The 18160-nt window shown below is 38.1% G+C and overlaps 1 protein-coding gene across 2 annotated transcripts in view; it reads left to right on the top strand.

Moving 5' to 3' along the window:
- Positions 1–9419, top strand: part of P4HA1 (prolyl 4-hydroxylase subunit alpha 1) — a 73787-nt gene extending 64368 nt beyond the window's left edge. For both annotated transcript variants that reach the window (XM_079793294.1, XM_079793293.1), the window contains exons 12-15: positions 1718–1783; positions 5690–5758; positions 6409–6505; positions 8324–9419. In XM_079793294.1, the coding sequence (XP_079649420.1) occupies positions 1718–1783; positions 5690–5758; positions 6409–6505; positions 8324–8394 (303 nt within the window). In that variant the 3' untranslated portion in view covers positions 8395–9419. The remainder of the gene's footprint in view (positions 1–1717; positions 1784–5689; positions 5759–6408; positions 6506–8323) is intronic.
- The last annotated feature ends 8741 nt before the right edge of the window (positions 9420–18160 follow it).

Below are 18160 nucleotides of genomic sequence, written 5' to 3' on the forward strand. Positions count from 1 at the left end.
CTAATGAACAAAATGAACTAACGAGCCAAATAGAGACAGACACATAAATAGAGAGCAGGCTGGCAGCTGTTGGTTCAGCGGGGAGGGGCTGGGGGAGTGGAGAGATTGAGCAAAAATGGAAAAAGAGAAAACACATGGACAAGGCCAATAGTGTGGTGATTGTTGGAGGTGGAGGAGGGTGTAGAGGGGATAAATGGTGATGGAAGGAGACTTGACCTGGGGTGGTGAACACACAGTACAGTGTACAGGTTATGTGTTGTAGAATTGTGCACCTGAAACCTGTATAATTTTGTTAGCTAGTGCCACCCCAGTAAATTCAATAAAAAGGAAAAAATTCCATGGCCTATTTGGAATTCATGGATGCACGGTGGAATAAATACTCTGTAAAGCCTTTTTAGCAGTAAAAAACACCTAGACGCACAATAAAATAATTAAGAATAGTTTTAAATGCATTGCTGAACCTGGAAGAAAGTAGAGGAAATTCCCAAAGGCAAAAACTGAACAAAGAAAACCTAGAGACTAAAATTAGAGGTTAAAGGGGGACAAAAAAGCTGAGGCTGAAGACATGTATTCCAGGAATCTAGAGTCTTGGGGATTAGCAGCCTTAGTGTAAGCTACTGAACCTGAGACCCCTGCATAAAACCTAAATCTCCAGAAGGATTACACCTTCAGAGAAAGACAGAATGGCTTTGAAAATAATGTGCTTTGAGTCAGGAGCTGTAAGGAGAGTTGCCTCTCACCATCCTAGCTGGAGTGTGGTGTCTGGGGAGCTGCTTGTGGGAGTTAAAGCATAGGCCTGCCTTCACATGAAGCTCAGGTTTCAATTTGTACTCCCTGGAAGAGGAAGTTAATTCAAGGTTGTTCCACTTAGTAGTGCTCCTTGATACTTTGCTCCCTGAAGAGAAGCATCTTGAGAATTTTAAAGATTAAGCATCTAAATACAAACTCATTTTTTAAAAAATGACTAAGTGGTAATAGGACACAATTGGTGAGACTAAAGCAACCAACAGATTGAGACACTTGTAGGATATTAGATACTAGAATTACCAGGTGCAGAATATAAAATAACTATATAACATTAAGAAAATAAAAGGTAGGATAAAATTAACAACCTCTCAAATGATTTAACATATTTGAAAAATGAAGTTCTAGTTGAAAAGTTAAATTTTGAAATTTAAAATTTAGTAGATAAGTTAAAACAGATTAGAGACAGCTGAGGCAAATAAGTGAGTTGGCCAATAAAGCTAAAAAGATTCCAAGAATACGTTTTGAGAAACAGGAAGATAAAAAATATAAAATAGAAGTAAAGAGGCTGGAGAATAAATAGTATCAAAGCAGGATGCTAAAAAGCTGTCAATGCCTAAATATTCCTAAGATTATTGGATCTTTTTAAACATATTTTGAGCTATAAAGAATGGGGGAAGCTAGAGCTACAGATGTTGATGTTTTAAATATTTTGTGAATAGTAGCTATTGGTTCTCATTATTTAGGTTAATAAATCTGTTTCTCTCCCCGCCGCGGTCTTATCAAAAGTAATCAGTGTACAAGCTGAACCAACAATTTGAATGCCTACTGCTATTGTGCATTAGATATTATATAGGAACCTTTTGGGGTTGTTTTTGGCATACCCTTCAGCATATTACCCATGTTTAGTTGCCACTGGAAAATTTGCATTACTGAATTTTTCACCATTAAATTAGTTCTGTTTTATTTATAGAAAGACGAGCCAGATGCTTTCAAAGAGCTGGGGACAGGAAATAGAATTGCAACATGGCTGTTTTATGTAAGTTATAGCTAAGATTTTTATTTTAAGTTGGGACTTGACCACATGACTCTTATTCTGATGTGTTCAGATGTTTGCTCTTATCATCCTAGTAAAAGGAGTTAAAAATTTTTCAATTATAATATTACAACCTGAAGACGGAAGTTAACATTACTGGTAGTTTCACTACTTTGAGACAGTCACTGTGTAGTCATCTATGTGTATATAAGCTGCTTCATATGTTCATATGAATTTGTATATTTGCAGGCAAATGGTGACTGCAGACACTCACATTTTCATTTTTTTGGTCTACTTTTCTGATATGATATATATCAACAACAAATTTTCAGAGTGAACACCTCATATAGTCAGCATCCAGATCAAGAAGTGGCACCCTAGATGCCCATCAAGGGAACCATTCTCACATTATTAACGTTTCAAAACTGTGTGCTCTTTGCCCTAGTTAACTATTGCTGCATAACAAATCATCCCAAAACTGAATGGTTTAAAATAATATTTGAGATATATTTTTATTGATTTCACAGAGGGAGGGAGAAAAACCAATGATGAGAGAGAATCATTGATTGGCTGCCTCCTGCATGCCCCCTACTGGGGATCGAGCCTGCAACCTGGTCATGTACCCTGACCAGGAATTGAACCATTACGTCCTGGTTCATAGGTCAATGCTCAACCACCAAGCCACTCTGGCCGGGCTGTTTAAAATTATTTTATCTTTCACAGTTGTGAGGCTCACTGGGTTTTGCTTGGGTTCTTCTGGCTCTCTCATGCATGTGCAGTCAGATGATGATGAGAGGTAGGGTCCATCTTGAAGGCTGACATTGAGGCTGGCTGTTGGCCAGAAGACATCATGGGGCTTGGGCTTCCTCACATGGTGACTGCAAGAACAAGTGTCCCCCCAGAACAGGCAGAAAGTGTGGCTTTTAGTACCTATCCTCAGAAGTCAGATAGTGTCACTACTGCTCTATTTTATTAATTGAGGCAACTGCAAAGGTCTGCCAAGGCTCAAGGGGAGGGGACACAGACCTAACCACTCAAGAACAATGTCATGTAAAAAGAGCATATAAGAATATTGTATTTGGAAAAATATAATCAGCAATGTTGTAATCTTAACTTATAAAAGACTAGTAGCCCATTTGCAGGAAGATTCCTGCAAGCGACCACCCACCCCGCCCCGCCCAGGCTTTCCCTCTGGCAGCCACCTTGCTTTCCACTTTTCCTCCCTCTTCCTTCTAAGTTGTCTTCACTCCTCCCTCCCTCAGTGTATGCAAATTAACTGTCATATTTGTTAGGTAATTTGCATACTCGCCCTTATTGGCTGGTGGGCGTGGCTTGGGCATAGCGAAGGTGCGGTCAATTTGCATGTTACTATTTTATTAGGTAGGACATCTTAGCCTGGCTGGGTGGCTCAGCTGGTTGGAGCATCGTCCTGTACACTAAAATGGTTGTGGGCTCAATTCGAGGTCAAGGCACATACCTAGGTTGCAGGTTCAATCCCTAGTTGAGGTGAGTACAGGAGGTTACTAACTGACCGTTGTTGCTCTCTCACATCAGTGTTTTTCTTTCTCCCTTCTTCTCTCTGTAAAATTGATAAATATATCCTTAGGTGAGGATTTTTTTTTTTTAAAAAGTTAATTTTCCATCCCCTACCCCCACTTAAATTATATAACAATTGTATCTCACTCCCTGCATCCAACCCAACCTCTTCACCCTCCTTCACTATTTCCATCTTCTCTTAACTCCATTTTGTTTCCAAAAAGATCTAAGATGCCATTGGAGGAGAAGTTTTAAGGTACCATCAAAAAAGGATTTAAGACTTAAAAATTTTAAGTGAGAGCAAATGATCACAAAGGGAAAACTAGGAGAGAAGTGGATACATTATATAAAATTTATGCTGTGAGTCTTCTACTTTTTAGAGATGAACTCTTCAGAGATTGTATCAATTTATATGCCACCTTTAAGTATGATATATTTGTCAAACTTCTTGGTCTGTACCCCTTTCACTTAGCAGATTGGCAGTTATTGTGGTTTTAATTTGCATTTCTCTGATTAGGGAGGTTGAGTATCTTTTCAGATGTTTAAGAGCCATTAAACATTTGTTTTGGCTGTATTTGTTTCTTCGTTTTATGCATATCATGATGCTACATTATTTGGTCCAATATCCATTTATATTAGATTATGTTAGATTAATTATTATACTCCCTTCTAATCACATAACATTGATTAGATTAATATTCATTCCCCCTTATTTGAATACTATTCCTAGGTGAGCCACATAATTTCCCTTTTTTTAAAAGAAAAAAAATATATATATATGTATTTTTATTGATTTCCGAGAGGAAGGAGAGAAACATCAATATTCTTTGTTACTGGTTATATATTTTTCATGGTAAAATACTCTTTTCTCTCACTTAACGCTTTTTACCTTTAGACTTCGTCTGATATTAAGGTCAGTCTGTTCAGAGGGGATCCAGCCTGCAAGGGTGGTGTGGTTTGGGAGCACCACAGCTGTGGAAGTTCATCTTCTTCTCCTCTCTTTCCTGGCCCTTCCGTCAGCCTTCCATGTTGGCCCACAACATGGGACTCTGAGAACAGGGCCTTGGTACCTGTTGGTCACAAAGTCCTGTTAGCCTCCGTGAGGCCTGCTTCCCCCAGCACATTCTCTCTCTCTCTGAGCATAGCTCTGAGTGTCAGATTCACTCTGTCCTAGTGTGCTCATTCTTGGCTTGCTCCACTTCTGTTCACAAGTGATATGCTTTAGGAATGCCCAGGATGTGAGCCCTGTCCCCACAGCCTCCTGCCACTCCTCCTGGGAACAGTCCCACTTTGAACTCACACTGTTTGTGAACCTTTGGCCAATATTAAAGGAAACACCTACTTCTTGGTGTTTTCTTTGTACAGCATTTGCCTGGCAAATCTTATGTTTTCAGTGTTTGTAAGTCACTCACGTTAGATGTGACTTGTGGACATAGCATAGAGTGGGGGTTTAATCTGTCGATACCTTCTATTTGCTTTTGAAAAAATCACTTTAGGATTTGTTTCCTTTGCCTTGTTTTGTGCATGTGCTTCAGTTAATTTGGAAGGTTTGTGTTTTCATTCTAGGTTACCTTTAAGACTAACTATAGAATCCTTTCATCTTCTACTTCTCAGTTAATATATGTTGATTCCCTACCACAAGAAATGACAAAACTGATTGTTATTTTTCTCTTGGTTTTTATTTCATTTACTGAGCACCTACTGTTCTTGATACTGTTCTAGACACTAAAGCTCAGCAATGAACAAAACATGAAAATTCCTGCCCATGGAGATTATATTCTAGTGTAATAAAATATGTATTATACCCCTGTATTACTTGGCTTATCAATTTTATTTTAATTTTACTGATTTTCTACAGAGAGGAAGGGAGAGGGATAGAGAATTAGAAACATCGATGAGAGAGAAACATTGATCAGCTGCCTCCTGCACAACTCCTGCTGGGGATGTGCCTGCAACCAAGGTACATGCCCTTGGCCGGAATCGAACCTGCGACCTTTCAGTCCACAGGCTGATGCTCCATCCACTGAGCCAAACTGGCCAGGGCTGGCTTATCAATTTTAAACCATCCTTTTTACCTGTCTATAAGTGAAGTGACTTCCCAAATTATAGTCCCATTTCTCTTCCTGGCTTTATAATTCCTTTGCTTTATATATATATATATATATATATATATATATTTTTTTTTTACTTAAGTATGCAAACCTAAACAGCATCTTTTGTTTTCTAAAAATTGAGTATCATGCACAAACCCATCTATGTAAGTAGAATTCCAGATATTAACGTATTCTGGTATTGAATATTCTATCCGCCACACAGTGGCACGTTTAACTTTATTCCATCAGCACTTTGGTAATATTCTCTTACCTCTTACAGATGAGTGATGTGTCAGCAGGAGGAGCGACTGTTTTCCCCGAAGTCGGAGCGAGTGTTTGGCCCAAAAAGGTAAACTTGGTTTGTGTCAGATACATCTGCAATTCATTAATTAAACCACGAAATAAATGTTTAAAGGTAGTATATTTCTGTTTAGGTAAGACTATGGATACTTCTATGGCACCATTTACCATGACTGCCTAGAGCCGTGGTCGGCAAACTGCGCTCGCGAACCACATGCGGCTCTTTGGCCCCTTGAGTGTGGCTCTTCCACAAAATACCAAGGCCTGGGCGAGTCTATTTTGAAGAAGTGGCGTTAGAAGAAGTTTAAAAAATTTGGCTTTCAAAAGAAATTTCAATCGTTGTACTGTTGATATTTGGCTCTGTTGACTAATGAGTTTGCTGACTACTGGCCTAGAGTAATGAACCACCGAGGATTAGTATTTAAAAGTTGTCATTTCTAAAATAGGTTCCATATGAGTTTCCCCCTCCAGCCTGCTAATGTTTTGTTTTGGCAAATACCGGTTTGTCAAGCAGCTGGGTAGTAGTGTTTTCATGTGATTACCAAAATTTTATAAATGACAATCATATTTTCAGAATTATATTAGAGGAAGATATAGCTGCCATAGAGGAGTACTTTCAGAGGAGCAGGGGAAAATGTAATTACTGCAAAGAGTTATAACCTGAAGTTTTATTTGGGAGTAATTATGTATTCTCCACAGGGAACTGCTGTTTTCTGGTATAACCTATTTGCCAGTGGAGAAGGAGATTATAGCACACGGCATGCAGCGTGTCCAGTGCTAGTTGGAAACAAATGGGGTAAATATTTTCTATATTCTCTGAACAGAATTTGTGCTAATTGTTCCATATTTTCAAATTATTATAATTTACATCTTAAAAGAAATTGAAAACAAAACTTTTGACAAATTTGCCTGCTATGACTTTAACATTGAATGGATTCAACCAAGCAAGTTATCAATCTTTTTTTTTAATCCTCTCCCGAGGATATATTTTCTATTGATTTTTAAAAAGAGAGGGAGGGAGAGAGAGAAACATCAGTCAGTTGCCTCCTGTACTCGCCCTGACTGGGGATTACCCGAAACCTGTATGTGCCCTGATCAGGAATCAAACCTGTGACCTTTTCCTGTACGGGACAATGCTCCCACCAGCCGAGCCACCTGGCCAGGGCAAGTTACTGATCTTAATATAAATTTACTTTTAATAGATCAGAATTTTGATGACAGATTATTTCCACTTGTTACTCTAAGAATCATTAATTGACTCAAAGTTGAGTAAGACAGTGTTTTCCCTGAAGGGGCTCACAGTTGTCTGAGGCATGCTAATGGATCAGTTATGCTGGCGGACTTACTAGTACAGAGGTGTGAATGGAAGGTGGCCACTCCTTACACTTGGGGAGGCTTCTTCAAAGCCTCATTTTTAAATTTCGTCTTGGGGATAGAAAAGACTTTTCCAGGCATGTTAGGAACCAGGTCCAGGACTGGCATGGGTGAGAGCGGCACTCACTGTGCAGGATTTGCCACATTCAAAAAAAGAAATAGAAACGGGTGAAGTTATTTTAATGTTTTTAACCCCCATACATCCATTTTAATATTTTAGTGTGTCACTAGCTAAATTTCAAGTGCCCAGTGTGTCTAGTGCCTACCGTATGAGACATAGGAAGATTAAGGAGTGACACCTGATCACCAGGATTTTAAAAATCTTCCCTGATGATTATGTTTGGGAACCACTAGACGAGAATGAAGAGAGGCTAGTGAAGGAGATCAGTTTAGAAAGATTTTTCCCTTGTCTAAGTGGATGATGATAAAAGCGTGGACTCGGGCAACAGCAAAAGGATTGGAGAGCAAAGAAAAGCGGCAGGTGTGATGAATAAAAGATTGGGTACAGGAGCTGAGAAAGGTCAACGAGTAGTTAAGAATTATGGGTCCTAGTTCAGATATTTTGTACATGTTGATGCCACTGATTAGATTCTGTGATATAGGAGAAGGAATAGGAAATTAATTCATTTGGGGTTACATTAGAAAACAGTATCTTGGAACCCAGGAAACTTAGTGAACATATAATAGTAGGGACTGGTCATAGAGCTGCTCCTTTGGAGTGAAGACTATGTTCATTTAAAAATGTCTTTGTATTAGAGGTTGTATTTTGCAAACAGGTAAAAACAGTGTTCTGTTCTATTTGTACCTACATTTTAATTTCATTTGTGTTTCATTTCAAGCATTATATTTGACATTAGAAAGTTTAAGATACACACATATGTAGACTCTCATTTCTAAAATCTTCTGTGGCTCAATTAGTTGGAGCATCGTCCTGTGCACCAAAAGGTAGTGGGTTAGATCCCCGGCCTGAGTGCTTACAGGAGGCAACCAATTGATATTTCTCTCTCCCCCTTCCTCTCTCTCTAAAATTTAAAAAAAAAAAAATCACGTGAGGGTTAAAAAAAAAAATCTGTGTTTCTAACATTTAGTGAAGTATTTAAAAGACTAAGTAGCATCTGCCTTTATCTAGTTTTGGTCTTGAACTTTTAGACCATGTAAACATTTTATTCTAGAACTAGCTCTTATCAATAAATTAAATACTAGTTAGTGGGGAAAATTAACATATTTTGTTCTCTCACAGTATCCAATAAATGGCTCCATGAACGTGGACAAGAATTTCGCAGACCGTGCGCCTTGTCAGAATTGGAATGACGCATAGGTGTCTCTTCCTCTCCTGCTGTGCTCGGATGTGACTGATACGCAGTTCCCCGTCTTAACTGTCAAGAGTTTACAAGTGACTAACATACACTCCATGACTGATTCATTATGAACCTCATCCCGTGTTTCATCTGTGGACAATCACTAACTTTGTGGGGTTTTTCTTTTAAAAGTAACACTAAATCACCACATTGTACAATATCAAACCTTAAAGTTCAGTTGGTATCACAGAGGACAAAGCAAGGCAGTTAAAAATGAGGAATTTTTTGCATTTGTTACATTTTAAAGAACATTCTGGTTAGATAAAAAATACACCTTAGGCATCTGATTATGGCATAGCACTGCATCTCATTGGTGGGTGGTCGGGTAGAATGGGCCGTGCGATTAAGGAAGAGATGCCTGTAGTATGTACCCGGTACTGTGTTTACCTAGCCTGTCTGATTTTCCGGATCTGCCTGAAGACCAGGAGTAAACTCGGCCTCGACTCTCGGTTCCATGCGATGTGTGCCTCTCCCTCCACTTTCTAAGCAGATTTTTCCTTCCCAAGTCCTGTTTGAAGAAAGTGCACCGTATTTTACCAATCCCCTCTTCCTCTCACAGCTCCTTTGAGGGCAATTAAGTCTGAGGTAAAATACTTTGATTTAAAAATTAACAGAAAGTCCTCTATAACAACACTGGGGCTTCTTAACTAAACTGATCATCACTTGGTCTGTTTCTTTGTCCTTTTTCCTAAATGACTGATGATTTTGTCCATAAAATTTGCTGTTTTTATTAATGCTAATACCTTGCCTCTTATTCTTGCTACAGCAGGGTGGTGATACTGGCTTTCCGATTAAATAAATATTGTGCCTTAGGAGACTGGAAATTTAAAAATGCACAAGTCCTTTCAATGATGAGAAATTGATTATTTTTAAAAGATCTTTTTTCCTAAAAAGCCAAAATGTTTGTTTTTTTAATTCTGAAATGTGTTGTGACAACGATGACCTATTTATGATCTTAAATCTTTTTTTTAAAAAATGTTTCTGTTTTCCGTGTGGTATTTTTATATGTGAATGCATGCTATAGCGACAACAGGTTACTTCTATTTATGTAATTCTTTAGTACACAGACTTGGGCTTATCCTCTTGGTTTCCATTCACTTTGGTATCTCATTTTTATGGAAGAAAAATAGAGGATCTCTGAACTCAGCTCTGTTTCCTTCAAAGGGAGCTCTGTGGTTATGGCTTATTACAATAATGGGACTTAAGACTTTCTCTTACTAAAATACATGGTGTGGTCGTATAAAGCTGTGGATCTATTGAAGTATGTTAATGACCCCTTAGACCCGTGCTCGGCAAACTGCGGCTCGTGAACCACATGCGGCTCTTTGGCCCCTTGAGTGTGGCTCTTCCACAAAATACCACGGCCTGGGAGAGTCTATTTTGAAGAAGTGGCGTTAGAAGAAGTTTAAGTTTAAAAAATTTGGCTCTCAAAAGAAATTTCAATCGTTGTACTTTTGATATTTGGCTCTGTTGACTAATGAGTTTGCCGACCACTGCCTTAGACTAACTTTTTACATTTCTCATGGTGAATCCTAGTTCATACAAGGGCTCTTTTTCCTTTATGCAATATTTAAATATTTAAGAAAAAATTTGATTTGATTCTCTGGCAAAGAAGGTATTACTTTTACCAATTTTTTAAAAAAAGTCCAATGTTCCTTTTCCCAGCTACCCTTTTGTTCTACCACGACTACTTTATAAAAAATACTGAATTAAGTTCAGTACTTTACTCAAATTTTGTGGCCATAGATGATTTTTTTAAAAAACTTTTTTTTTTTTTTTTTTTTTTTTTTTTTTTAGAAGGAAGCAACATTACTTCAAAAATTTAGAAATAGCCCAGCTGGTGTGGTTGAGCATAGAACTCTTAGGTCATGGTTCCATTCTGGGTCAGGGCACATGCCCAGGTTGTGGGCTTGATCACCAGTAGGGGGCGTGCAGGAGCCAGCCGATTGATGTTTCTCCCTCATCATTGATATTTCTATCTCTCCCTCTCCCTTTCTGAAATCAATAAATATATAGCAATAAACTAGGGGTTCAAAGGATGGAAACCGTTATTGCCATGTGTTGTAGCAAGTAGTGTCAGAAGGAAATAACATTCCATAATCTTAGATTTCCTTGTTATATTCAACCCCATGTGGGGATTGGTAAACTCTTCTCAGTGTTAGATCTTACAGAACCTCTTAAGTTTCATAATTACTATTCTTTCCAAATGAAAAGAAAAAAATTCCAGTATAAAGCTTTGGGTCCAGTGATCTTTGCAATCCTTTTTGTTGTTGTTTAATGGTGAACTTTCAAATCACTGAGGGCTGTCATGGAAAATATGGGAACTGTGGTTTCCTCATCAACCCGAAGTGCCTGTCCTTCATCACTAAGCATGGAGTTATCACAGCCATCACCAACATGAAATAACCACCAGAACACTGGACAGCAGGGTGAGTGAGTGTGGTAACTGTAATAACTTGGTAGGATTTTTTATTTTAATGACTAGCATTCTCAGGAAAGCGAAACAGTAAATGCAATGATGAAAGAAGTAATCAACTACTTTGTTGAAAATATAATGAAATGGTAATTATAGTGTAAGAGGATTGAGAAGAGTTAATGAAAGTGAAAAGACATAATATGTAAACTAGTGTGTGTATATGTGTATGATCTTATTGCTGCTGAGAAGGACCTAAATATCCATATCCTTACATAGCCATGTGTAACTGGTTGTGTGTATACAAGGTATCCACTTAAGTGTCTGCTGAAAAATGAACAACTTAACCTTTTGCACTCGGATGTCGAGTGTGACTCGACACGGTTAGCATTAGAATGAAGGAATCGAGAAAAAAGCAAGCGAGTGCAAATGCCGGGCCCCATGGGCTAAACAACTGCATTACTGGATCTTGCCATTAAGAAATTCACAGTATCATACCAAAACAACACAACAAGAATCACCCAACCATGATTAAATAATTATAAGTCACTTGAGGCAGAATAAACAGAATTACAAACCAGAGATCGCCAGAAGGCAGGATGGAAATGACCCCTCAGTCTGTATGGCTAGCACTTACTTCACTGCGGTAAGAGTTGGTGTTTTAGAAGAACGGCATTAGATTGCTCAGAGAAAAAGGAATGATCAACACTAGAGAGAACCAAATGGCCAGATTTCAGATTCCTATTCTCCTAATGTCCTTGGATATTACCCCACCATACTGATGAGTTTTGCAAAATGAACTGTAATGTTCCAGTGAAGTTCTTGGCTGCCTGCTTTATTAACCTTTATTTGTGGACTGTAAAGTTTACTTTTCATGTAAATGTAGCCTTCACTTAAATATATAACTGTATTTTGATGCAGGAAGAGCAAGTTACTAAAAACCCCACATTAATAGTAAGGCAGCCCTATCAAATGTAAAAGCAGATTTTAAATAAAAGTGGAAGTCCTGCAGTCCGCTGTTGGAGACTGCAGCACGTTTCTGTTGAAATTGGTTTTCAAAGCAAGATAATCACAGATAAAATAGGCCCTAAAATAGATGAAAAAAGAAAATCCTAAGATTTTGTTATTTGATTGTTCCAACTTCCTAACAGGCTTATTTCTAATACAAATATGTCTTGGGCTTAGCACCTTAAAAGATTCAGAATAGAACATTTTAAATAGAACATACAGCGTGATGTGCACTTTTACATTTCAGGGCCTTTCATGTTGATGAATCGTGTGTTGAGTCAACCTTTTCTAGAAGAGGCTTTCTCTCATTTTTAAGTCCACAGAGAGCCAGGGTTATTGTAATATCGACTTGAAAGCCATAAATGTAATTAAACTGCACTGTAATGTAGGTTTCTATATGGGTTTGGGTATATCAGGCGTTAAATCATATTATGTAAATAAGTACATAATGGTTAACATCTAATGACAGATATCTTATTCTTTGATACCTGTATAATGAAATACTGTAGTTGTTAGTTCTTAGAAGATGAAATAACTAACGTAATAGTTGAATTTAGTTCATGTTCTATTTTTACATGTAAGAAGCAAAAAAAAAAAAAAAAGGTGCTGTGACACGAAACACCTAAAATTTTTATCAGAGATAGAAAAAAAAGTGGTTTTGAGTAAAAATAATCAGTATTATCTTTCCCATATTCCATTTTTATTTACTGACTATGGGAAAGGAGTGTATGGGAGGTTCAAGTACGGTAATAATTACAAGTTCTCTGGAAGAGTGCCCTTGGTGTGGGTTGCAGAAGAATTGGCATGCGGCTTGTTATTGGTCCACAATGACATAAGGAGATTATGTCAAAATAGAAATAAGCTACATCAAAGAGTACATGGTTTTGTTCAGCTGGCTTTTAAAAAATATGTTTGTTTTTTTTTAGGAGGAGAGGGGGAGAGAGATAGAAACATCGCTGGTAGAGAGTCAGCATCTATTGGGTGCCTCCTGCACGCCCCCCACTGGGGACGAAGCCTGAAACTCGTGCCCGACTGGGAACAGAACCGGTGACCTCCTCGTGCTTGGGTCAGTGCTCAACCACTGAGCCACACTGGCCGGATGGTTGGCTTTTTACATAGCAAGCTTTTCATGATGAAGAAAACAGTGTGTTAATTTACATTACAGTATAAGTTTTAAAATACCAGTGAGAACCAGCTTTAAATAGCACTGCTGTAAAACAGTACAAATTGTTTTGATACTACATTTTTTTTAAGAGCACTAAGAGAGTTTCATATGCATGGTTTGGATCTTAGGGTAGGAAAGACAGACTTTATATGTCTTAGCAAAATGAGAAAGATAATTCAGAATAATTTAGCTTTGCAAATGTTTCAAGGAATCAACATGCTTACATTTTAGCATTCTGTCCTTAAGGTGATAGGTTTGGATCAACATTTCCTCTAGTTCTAAAACCACTTAATGTCTTATACCGCCCAGCCGGGTGTAGCTCAGCAGTTGAGCGTTGACCCAGGAACTAAGAGGTCACCAGTTCGATTCCCGGTCAGGGCATATGCCTAGGTTGCGGGCTCAGTCCCCAGTGGGGGGTGTGTAGGAGGCAGCCAATCAATGATTCTCATTATGTTTTGATGTTTCTATCTCTCCCTCTCCCTTCCTCTCTAAAATCAATAATAAAGATATTTTTAAAAAAAGTCTTATACCAACCAGAATATCAGTTCTAGAGGAAGACACTGGACTAGAATCTCCAGACACTCGTTTGTTTCATGTGCCCGTGGGGGAACAACTAGCTGTGGGGTAAAGTAACTTTATAGAAACCTGGAAAACAGCCAGAGGTTTACAGAAACCAAGTGAAGACCCATTCAAGTAAAACCACATTCAAAATGGTAAGAATTTTCATGGTGCTTTTACTTATCCTTGCCCTACCCCAAATCTGGTGCTGCATAGCAGGGAGGAAGTAGCTGCCCGATACCCAATTCCCTCTCTCAAACCAGAGTGAGCAGAGCAGACCCTGTTTATAATGTTCTAGTCTGTCTGGAAGCTGGTCTGTTTCCAGGGGTGGGGAATGTCCGGCCTGCGGGCCGTATAAGGCCCTAAGAATCATTTGGTCTGACCCTGCCAAGGCATTAGGGGTGAGTTAATGAAATGTTTGACTAAATATAGCAAGGTAACTTCTAAGTTGATAATTTTGTATGGCCTGCAAATGATGTTATAAATATCCAAATGGCCCTTGGCAGAAAAAAGTTTCCCAACCCCTGGTTTAACCTAACTCGGGGCTCAGATAGGGGAAAGGGTGGAGCTAGAAGCATCCGGCACTGCTTGTTAAAGCTTCAGGGGGACTGCAGACTTGCAGGTGGTGGAGGCAAGGGATGAGAGGGAGTGGAATGCAATAGGAGGCCTTAAAAACAGGCTGGGGCAGACTTTTAGGGAAAGTAAGACATTAAAAAGTACCCACATGTTTGGGGAGATAAAGGACAAATCCAGAGTAGGGCAAGATACATGTCCAGAAGAGACCTTAAGCTACCATCCCAAGCTGATTCTAAGGATGAGAAAATGCCCTAGTTACTGAAAGTCTTCCTCAGCACGGTGCCAGTCTGTAAAGACTGGGAGAGGTAGGTGTTTTTTCAAATACTTAATTTTCAACCAAAAAGCAAAATTACCAAGTATGCAAAAGAACAGGAAAACATGGCCCATTCAAATGGAGAAAAAATGATGTGGAAAGAACCACTTCTGAAGAAATGGTACACTAAACAAAGGCTTTAAAACACCTGTTTAAATATGCTCAAAGAGCTAAAGAGAAATATGGACAAAGAACTAAAAAGAAAAAAAAAAGAACTAAAAAGAGGAAAATGTTATATGAACAAAATGAGAATATCAACAAAAGGATAAAAAAGAACCAAACAAAAATCCTGTAGCTGAAAAATACAGTAACTGAATTGAAAAATTTGCTGGAGGGGTTCAATAGCAGGCTTGAATAGGCAGAATAATAAATCAGCAAACTTGAAGAGAGGGATTTAAAATACAAATCTGAGGAACAAAAAGAAAGAATGAGGGGCCTATAGGACACTGTCAAGCACCCCAGTATATGAATTATATGAACTTCTAGGGAAGATAGTTGCTGAGAAGTCATTAAAAAAAAATAGTGGCCAACAACTTTCCAAAGTTGAAGTTTTGGACCTACAAATCCCAAAAACTTAAGTCCAAATAGTATAAATTTAAAGATAACTCTGAGACACATTATAATCAAACTCTTGAAATCCAAACAGAATCTTGAAAGCAGTAAGAGAAAACTGATATCATATAAAAGGAATTCTGAAAATTATCAATGAATTTCTTGGCAGAATCTTACAAGGCCAGAAAGCAGTAAGATAACATTTAAAATGCTGAAAGAAAAAAAAATGTCAACAGAATTCTATAGTCCATGTGTCCTACAAAAATGAGGGGGAATTTAAGATATTCCCAGGTAAACAAAGCTGGGGGAGTTCATTCCCACTAAACCTGCCCTACAAGAAATGCTTCAAGTTGAAAAGACACTAGACATTGACTTAAAGCCATAACAAAATATAAAGAGCTATAATAAAAATAAATATATGGGCAATAGAAAAATCAGCATTGTAATTTTATTTTGCAACTCCACTTCTATATGATTTAAAAGCTGCATAAAAATTAAAAATCTATGTTAATGGGTACACAATGTATAAAGATGTAATTTGTCACTTCACTAACAAAGATGTAATTTGTAAATGAGTAGAGTTTTATGTGCAATTGAAGTTGGTATCAATTTGAATTAGATTGTTATACTTTTAATATGCTGTGTAATCCTCATAGTAACCACCAAGAAAATTATCTACTGAATATATACAAAAAGATTGAAAAAGGAATCAAAACAGGTTGTTACAAAAAATCAACTGAACACAAATGACGGCAGTAATGGAGGAAATTAGGGACAAAAAAGCTGTAAGAAAAAACAAAATGGCAAAAGTAAGTCCATCCCTATCAGTAATTACTTTAAATGTAAATAGATTAAACTCCCTAATCAAAAGGCATAAATTGACATAATGGGTAAAAAACATTACCTGAGTCTAAGAGAGACTCACTTAAAAAAAAAAATGATTTCAGAGAGGAAGGGAGAGCGATAGAAACATCAATGATGAGAATCATTGATCAGCTGCCCTGGGGGATGGAGCCCACAACCCGGGCATATGCCCTTGATTGGAATTGAACCTGGGACCCTTCAGTTTGCAGGCTGATGCTCTATCCACTGAGCAAAATGGGCTAGGGCTAAGAGAGACTCACTTTAGATCTAAAGACATGCACCGATTGAAAGTGAAAGATGGAAATATATCCCTATCAAAATCCCAATGATTTTTTTTACAAAAATAGAAAAAGCCATCCTAAAATTAATATGGAATCTCAACAGATCCTAAACAGCCAAAACAATCTTGAAAAGGTAGCAATAGAGGTCTTACATTTTAAAAATAATAGTCTTGTACTGGAATAAAGACAGACATATAGACAATGGGAATAGAATAGAGAGCCCAGACAAGAACAGGCATATAGATCAATGGAACAAAACAGAGAACCCAGAAATCAACCCAAGCCATTACGCTCAATTAATATTTGACAAAGGAGGCGAAAGCATACAATGCAGTCAAAAGAATCTTCAATAAAAGGTGTTGGGAAAATTGGACAGATACATGCAAAAAAAAAGAAAAAGAAACTAGACCACCAACTTACACCATACACAAGAATAAACTCAAAATGGATAAAAGACTTAAATGTAGGTTGTGAAACCATAAAAATCCTAGAAGAGCCCTAACTGGTTTGGCTCAGTGGATAGAGTGTCGGCCTGCAGACTCAGGGGTCCCAGGTTCAATTCAGGTCAAGGGCATGTACCTTGGTTGCGGGCACATCCCCAATAGGGAGTGTGCAGGAGGCAGCTGATCAATGTTTCTCTCTCATCGATGTTTCTAACTATCCCTCTCCCTTCCTCTCTGTAAAAAAAAATCAATAAAATTTTTTTAAAATCCTAGAAGAAACCATAGGCAGCAAAATCTCAGACATCTTTCATAGCATATGTTTACTGAAACATCTCCTAGGGCAAAGGAAACTAAGGAGAAAATAAACAAATGGCACTACATCAAAATAAAAAGCTCCCGCACAGCAAAATAAACCAACAAAAAGAAAAGAGAGCCCACTATCTGGAAGAACATATTTGGCAATGATGCATCTGATAAATATTTGGATATTAACCCTTTAATATCTAACTTAACAAAAGTAAGTTAAAAGGAAGCTTACCCAACAAACTGCAGCTGAGTCAGAGAGACCCAGAACATCCAAAAGAAGGATGTTCTGGGTCTCTCTGACTTACAACTTAACAAAAGGAAGACGAAGGATTTGTATGCATGCATATAAGCATAACCAATGGACACAGACACTAGCGGGTGAGGGCATGTGCTGGGGGGTAGGGATGGCCAAGGAGAGGTCAATGGGGGGAAAAGGAGACATATGTAATACTATATGTAATACTTTAAACAATAAAGATTTAAAAAATAAATAAAAATAGAAAGAAAAGACAACCTAATTAAAAAATGGGCAAAGGACCTTAATAGACACTTCTTGAAAGAGGACATACAGATGGCCAATAGACATATGAAAAAATGCCCAAAGTCACTAATCATCCGAGAGATGCAAATCAAAACGACAATGAGGTACCATCTCACACCTGTCAGAATGGCTATCATCAACAAATCAACAAACGACAAGTGCTGGCGAGGATGTGGAGAAAAAGGAACTCTCGTGCACTGCTGGTGGAATGCAGACTGGTGCAGCCACTGGGGAAAACAGTATGGAGTTACCTCAAAAAATTAAGTATGGAACTGCTATTTGACCCAGTGATCCCACTTCTTGGAATATATCCTAAGCAACTCAAAGCACCAATCAGAAAGAATGTATGCACCGCTACTGCATAGCAGCACAATTTGCAATAGCTAAGATCTGGAAACAGCCCAAGTGCTCTTCAGCAGATGAGTGAATAAAAAAGCTGTGGTACATTTATACCATGGAATACTATGCAGCAGTAAAAAAGAAGAATCTCTTACCCTTTGAGACAGCATGGAGGGACCTGTAGAGTATCATGCTAAGTGAAATACTAGTAAGTCAGTCAGAAAAAAGACAAGTATCACATTATCTCATATGTGGAAGCTAAGTAACAAAATAACCTGATGAACAGAGTGGACCAAGAGACACGGAAGCACAGAATGGCGTGTGGAATCTCAGAGGGAAGGCGAGGGAGATAATCAACCA

Source organism: Cnephaeus nilssonii (genome assembly GCF_951640355.1).
Source record: "Cnephaeus nilssonii genome assembly, chromosome: 16".
Classification (NCBI taxonomy): Eukaryota; Metazoa; Chordata; class Mammalia; order Chiroptera; family Vespertilionidae; genus Cnephaeus; species Cnephaeus nilssonii.